The sequence below is a fragment of the Chaetura pelagica genome, unplaced genomic scaffold, assembly GCF_000747805.2.
Source record: "Chaetura pelagica isolate M959 unplaced genomic scaffold, ChaPel_1.0 scaffold177, whole genome shotgun sequence".
NCBI classification, from domain to species: Eukaryota; Metazoa; Chordata; class Aves; order Apodiformes; family Apodidae; genus Chaetura; species Chaetura pelagica.
The window spans coordinates 1,111,017-1,117,602 of NW_009953803.1; the positions used below are offsets into that span (position 1 = coordinate 1,111,017).

A 6,586-nucleotide genomic window follows, 5' to 3' on the forward strand; every position below is an offset into this window, starting at 1 on the left:
CCTGCTGAAAATGCATCCGTCTCTGAGCCTCTGCTTCTTCACTCAGCCTTGCTCCAGCATTAACCTCCATCTCTCAGCTTCATGCCAGAAGGCTATACCAAGCCAGCAATGTCATTGCATCCCTCTGAAACATCAAGCATCATCTCTCTGTATTTGGAAATGTCTATGAAGTGGGACAACAAGAGCACCAGGTCTCCTTCCCAAAGTCAGAATTCTTCCCATTCTCTCTTTTATTCAAGTGGAAAGGCTTTTAGATGGCTGGTGAAATTACTAAAGCAGGCAAATATTTCTACATATAAGAAGTAAGCCAAGGAGCAAAGTGACAGGACAAACCAATGTGCTGGGTATCTTCAGGATTACAAAGAGGGATACATCCATATTATCCAAGTGAAGATTCTGTGATCTGTGCTTATGGAGCCCGAGGAACTAGTAAATGGAGATGTGGGGAAAGTCCATGCTGAAGAAGTTCAACTTTTTTTCACCTGTTTGGTCAGGTGATGTTGACTGTGATGCCTTTTGGCTGCTTATTTCCCTAAGTGTGTCACTGTTTTCCACCTGAATGACCATGCAGCAAGATAACTCCTGAGAGAATAACACTGGGGAGAGCTTTAGCATCATTTTCCTTGCATTTAAAGAACCAAAGGAAGGATCCTGCCAGCCTGAAGCCCTGTGAGCTAATGGGCATGTTGAGGGCCATGCCTGGTGCAGGCAGAGCCTGGGGAGTTGCTGGCCAGAGCCCCTCCAGATCTGCACCCTGAGCTTCACTAGGATCTGCAGCATTGCATGAACCTCATCAGCTTCTCCACCAAAGGCTGCCTCCCATTTCCTTCAGCCCACAGAGCTGTGTCTGCTGCTGAGCTGCCAGCTTGGCCTGGTGTTAGCAGAGTGTAAGTGCCCTGGCTTGACGTGGTACTGGAGTCCTCTTTGTTGTGTTTGATTTTTTTTCTGGTTAGCTTGGAGTAGAATCTTATGTTCTGCAGTTTTGTTTTATAGGAACAGAACAGGAGTTCAAGGTTTGGGTGGTTTTTAATGTATTTTAATGCAGTCAGGTATTGGTAAAGTCAGACTGGGAATATTGTTCTTTATTTTTGAGGTAATTTCATGAAAGGGCTTTAAATCATCACTGTGCCCATTCATAGCTCTTAGATGTTCTGTGTCAGAAATAGCCCCAAGTTCTACAAAGATAATCAACAAGTTGTAAACATTTTTGAAGTGGAACTGATGGCCTCTCATCCAGAAGAACAAAGCAGCAGAAGTTGTCTAGAAACCCTGCTGAGAGTCATTCTTCAGACCTGCAGGAGCCTGGAGGGCTTGGGCTGTGTGAATGAGGTGCCAGAGGCAGCCTGGGCAGGCAGATCAGAGAGAGAGGAACTGAAAAGTGAGAGGTGGTGAGAAGGGGTTAGAAAAATAGGTATTTTAGCTACAGTAACTGGAGAGGACACCAGAGTCTGGGAACAAGAGTTGCTGCTTTTTTCACATGTTCAGGCTACAGACTCATGAAGTTGCCTCTTGCTGCTTTGCTTGGGGAGAAGTCCATACCTGACTCAGAAGACACTAATTTTAGCCACTTCTTTGTTTCCTTCTTCTGGTATTTTTGGTTCTTAGCATTTCTTTTTGTTTGTTTTGTTTTGTTTCCCACTCTGCACCCAACAGGAAGAGCCCCTCACAAAGCTCTCCAGAGTAAGAAGAAGGGAAAAAAAAAAAGGTCCAAGATGACATTTGTTTTCTGCAGGCAGCAGCCAACAGCTCCCCAGAGCCTCTCACCACCTCTGCTCTTTCCGTGAGAAGCAGAAAGGAAACTGGATCCTACCAGAAAACTGTTTTCCAAAATGCAGAGACCTCAGAATGGTCTGTTTGCTCACAAGCACTGACTTCTCCAGCGAGACTGGACTCTGGTCCTGCAGCCAGATAAGCTCAGAAATGTGATCCTCAAGCAGTGTCTTGAAAACAGATGCCTTCATCTCACGGAAGGGAGAGGGACCCTTTGTGCACATCGTGGTCTGTAGGTGCAGGGCAGGGTCCTGAAATGTCCAATCATTCTTCTAGAGGAGATGTGCTGGAAAGGCTTGCAGAGCAGGGGCAGCTCAGTCATCACAGGACCACATGAATCTCTTCTGATTGAAACTGTCTGGCCCTGGCAGTTAAAAATCCACATTCTGGCATTAGTTAGCAGGTCTCCCCTTTCTCTTGGTGGGCTTGGAGAGCGTTTTCCTTCCCATCAAGGATCCAAAGACACCAAAATCCTACTCCAGATTATTGATGGCTTCTTAGATAGAGGCCATCCTCAGTGCCAGTTTTTGCCATCAGGCTTTTTTCCCCACCATGGGAATAACTCTTCCCTGAGCGTGGTCGTGGCTGCTGGACTCAGAGCAGGGGGTTGCCAGGCTGGGCTCTGCTGGACCATGGCAGAGCCAGCTTCAGGAGCAGCAAGAGCTGCCTTCTTATCAAATGATTTCATCTCAAAAAGTGCGTTGGGAATTTCTAGTCCCAGAGGCCTGTGAGGCTGGGCAGTCCTTCCATCATGTGGTGTGGAGGACCTGGGTCAGCAGTGGACGTGGTGGCTGTCCCACCAGGCAGGCACCCTAGCCAGGTGTCCTCTTGCACCTGGAGCCCACTGCCCCCCAAGGAGCCCTCCAGGGGGCTGGAAGGTGTCAGTGGCTGCTCTCAGGGAGACAAGCCCAGCCATGTTCTGCTAACCAGCTCATCCCCCTTCTTGACCATGGGCCAAGTTCCTCTTTGAGAAGAACATTGCCATGCCATTCATTTGCTCTCTCCTACCCCAAGGTGAGGCCTTTGTGGTTCATTAGATCCTGTTGCCTGCTGGGTTTCTAACCAGTAGAAAGATGGGCTGATGGCCAGAGGTGTCTAAGCTGTCTTGGGACTCATCCTGCCCTGCAGATGGTTCAGTGGAGAGGAACCTGGCTGGAGCCAAGGGCTGGAGGCCAGCAGGTCTTCCTGTGTTCCTTGCCTACAGGAAATCCATACACAGAGCAGGTAACGTGCATCTTGATTAAGAGCTTTTTGAGATCAGCAGGATGGAGGAGTCCACATGAATGGTGAGAGACCATGTTAAGATGGAAGGCACACCTAGCAGGTCCTCTGCCTTCTGGGTGATCAACCCATACGTTCACCTTCCGTTCACCGTTCTTTTACCATCTCCAAGGCTTGCTGTAGCAGCTTAGCTGAACAGGGCCTGAGATGGTGGGCAGGTATTGCAACCTACAGGCTCTGGCTGCCAAAATAATGGCTCTTCTTGCAGAACTGACAGTGAAGGAAATGTTCTAGTTCCTGCTGCCCAAAGGAGGGAACCCTTCGTATCTTCAAATTAATCGAACGTGCTCTCTCCATTAGAGGGCAGAAGCATGTCTGTGCACAGGTAAAATAAAGCCAAATTACCTGTCCTCTCTGCTCTGTAGCTGCTTGTGTTAAGGGAAGGTAGGACATCATCACGCATGAGCAGAAAACCTGCTAGAAAGGAAAAGAAGCAGCAAGAACTGGTGCTTGAAGGGTTAATGTCTGCACTCTGGGGTAGCTCGGTGGGCTTTGCAGCACCTCCTGCTTGCAGGTGGAAATAGCTTTGCTGTATGGTAAGTAGCAATGTCTAACAGATTTGTTAAAGACTCAGTAATACAGATAATTACTCATTTTTCAAAAGACTGACAACTTTGATGATAGAAAAATGCAAAAAAAGATGGTTTTTAAACCCTGACAATTATTAGGAGAATATTTGAGGCTTTTGTGAGTAGTCTGTCTGTGAACCTTCCTTCTTACATCCCTCCTGTGGGGGTTGTGGTGTGCTGCTGTATCTCATGTCACCTTCTGATGTAATAAAGGTATTGCCCAGAATTACCAAGGGAAATCCTTAGTTTCTGTTGAATCCAGTGACACAGCTTCTGTGAGGAGCAGGGGATCTTATTAATGTCTGTAAATGTCTGAAGGGTGAGTAGCAAGAATAGGTGAGTCCCTTTTCAGTGGTGCCCTTTGATAGGGCAAGGGGCAATGGATGCAAACCTGAGCACAGGAAGTTCTGCCTCAACATGAGTAGAAACTCCTTTCCTGTGAGGGTGACAGAGCCCTGGGACAGGCTGCCCAGAGAGCCTGTGGAGTCTCCTTCTCTGGAGACTTTCAAGACCCATCTGGGTGAGTTTCTGAGTGACCTGCCCTAGGTGGTCCTAGGACAGTGACATTTTAGTTTTAAGCTGGTAAATTCTAACTCAGCCTGAAGGGAAGAAGATGACAAGAAAAAAATTCAGGGTTAATCTTGAATATTTCTTGGAGACCCTCTTGGATGTTGGGGAGATGAGTTCTTTTAAAATAATAGAGGTTGAGGTTTTACATTCAGCTTGAAATGGAAGAAAAATGTTATATTCACCTGTGGGGTCACACCCTATGCCCACCTCATCACAGCCCTGTGAGTACCAGCCCTTTCTTGGGGAAAAACCATAAATGGTGATGCTTTTGCCAAGCTTCTTGTTTTTACAGAGGCATTTTCAGTGTGGAGAGGTTTTTCTGGCATTTTATCAGGAGTTTACAACCTGAGTTAGGGAATACAGATGAGCTGCTAAGCGTGGAAACAGTAGAAGATGAATCAGACTCAAATTGGTATTTTAGCACAGTAATTGCTTTTCGGTGAACCTGAAAATGACCTAAATCGAACAGTTTTGAAGGAACCAAACACTTCTTCCTTGGCTTCTGCATGCATTTACTAGTTCAGTAGCTTGCTTCAAACTCAGATGACAGCAGGAGCTTCAAAGTGAGGACTCAAGAGCAGTTTGCATAAGGGGAAAAAGAGTTCTTTGGTGTGAGATGTGGAAAACAAATCAATGAGATTTTTATAGTGCTGGATGTGTAAGGGCAGCCAGAGTCCTGAGCCCTCAGATGCTGCTAACCCTCAGGGCTGGTGTGAGCTGGAGATGTTCTCCTGCTGGTTGTCTTCAGGCATGGAAATGCCAGCCCTGGCTGGCTCTGTCCTGGAGATAAAAAACTCCTCTGGGCTCCCCACCTCCCAGACCCGCTTGCTTGGAAACGTAAACACGTGGCCGTGGCCGGGCAGGGTCCAGCCCCTGGCACTGCAACAACTGGCAGACAAAGGGGGATGGAGGCTGCTCATGGGCATCATTCACCTCCAGAAATACCACCAACTATCTCTGGCAGCAGTGGGGGAAATCAAACAAGGCAGGTAAGTGGCTGGGCTGCCAGCAGCAAGACAGCCCTCTGCACCCAGCGTGTTGAGCTCGCCGGGTGGGGTGATGGAGCAGGGGTTAATTGGAAGATCCAGCTCTTGTTGTCCAGAGAAATGCAGATCTGGCCTTGAAACGTTTCCCAAGGTCTTGGCACTTCATTTCGTAGCTGTGTCTCATGCTCTGAATATTCCCAAGGCACTCGCTATCGTCGGATGTCGTCTGACTGTCTCTGGGTTGCCGTTCGTTTCTGTGGTTGCATGTTGATAAGGTATCTGGTTATGTCTTGCAGCCCTCAGAATCCAAGCCCAACGTCACCCCTCTCACCGTCCTGGCCCATGTTCTCCGCGCCATCCAGCCCTATGCCCACCTCCTCCACGTCCAGCGACTCATCCCCCATCAGGTCTGTTGCAGAATTTGCTTGGCTTTTTGTTGCTTTTGCTATTTTTCTGTTTCAATTTGATTGGTTTTCCCCCCACTTCACTTTTTTTCCCCTTTGCATCCTGCTCAAACACCCCCAACACAACAATCTGCACTCAGCAAGAGAGGAGCTTTCAAACGTCCCCTGCCCCAGGGGAGACCCTTTGAATCCCCCCCACCAGCCCCTCAGCCCCCAGTGGGTGTTTAGAGGTGGAACCCGCAGTCCTGGGCCTGGCTGCTGGTTCCTGGGGGTTTGCTCAGCCACTCTGGCTCCTGTGGTTCCTGTCACTACAGCAGGTAAGAGGGATGCTGCCTTCCCGGGCTTTGTAGAGTGCTGGGATGCCTCATTTTCCGGCCAATTCCTTTCTCTCACCTGGAATCTAAGGACAGCAAAGAGCACAGGGTGACACAGCCCCTTGCCCCCTGTGTGCCCGTGTCTCAGGTGCTTGGGCATCGCTGGAGTCAATCAGTCCTGTAAGTTATGGACAGACTGACAGATGGTTTCCAGAGGCAGCCTGGAGCAGGTCAGGTGGTGCTGCATGTGGGACAGGAGGGTGCACATCCCCCCTGGCTGCGAGATGCTGCCCAGGGGTCCTGGGGCTTCTGGCCCTGGTGATCCAGTTGTGCTGCAGGCTCAGCCTGGGCAGCGCTGGGGCCCTGCATCGCAGGCACTGGGGGATGCTCGTGCAGGGGGAGCCAGGGCAGCATCACTGCTGCTGGGGCAGGAACCCACCCCTGGCAGGAATTTCTCCCCTCCGAGCCCACCCCGACACGGTGGAGCACGTTCTCATCCTGGCAGAGCTCAGCTCCCAGCCCCTGGGCAGGCGCGTGGTTCCAGGCACCAGTCCCTCCTCTGAGGGAGACGTGTCAAACCTGTTTGTTCGTGACAGGCACAGGCCCAGCTCTTCCCCCACACCTGCAGCCCCACAGGTGCTGCCTGCACAGTGGCTGGCCGCTCAGCAGGGTCATTTATTTGTTCTGCTACA

At 49.8% G+C, this 6,586-nt stretch overlaps 1 protein-coding gene across 1 annotated transcript in view; it reads left to right on the forward strand.

Annotated features, from left to right (window-relative positions):
- ARHGAP26 (Rho GTPase activating protein 26) overlaps positions 1–6,586 on the forward strand; it is a 113,931-nt gene that overhangs the window by 102,177 nt on the left and 5,168 nt on the right. Inside the window, exon 21 of the mRNA XM_010001244.1 lies at positions 5,473–5,583. Coding sequence (XP_009999546.1) covers positions 5,473–5,583 — 111 coding nt within the window. The remainder of the gene's footprint in view (positions 1–5,472; positions 5,584–6,586) is intronic.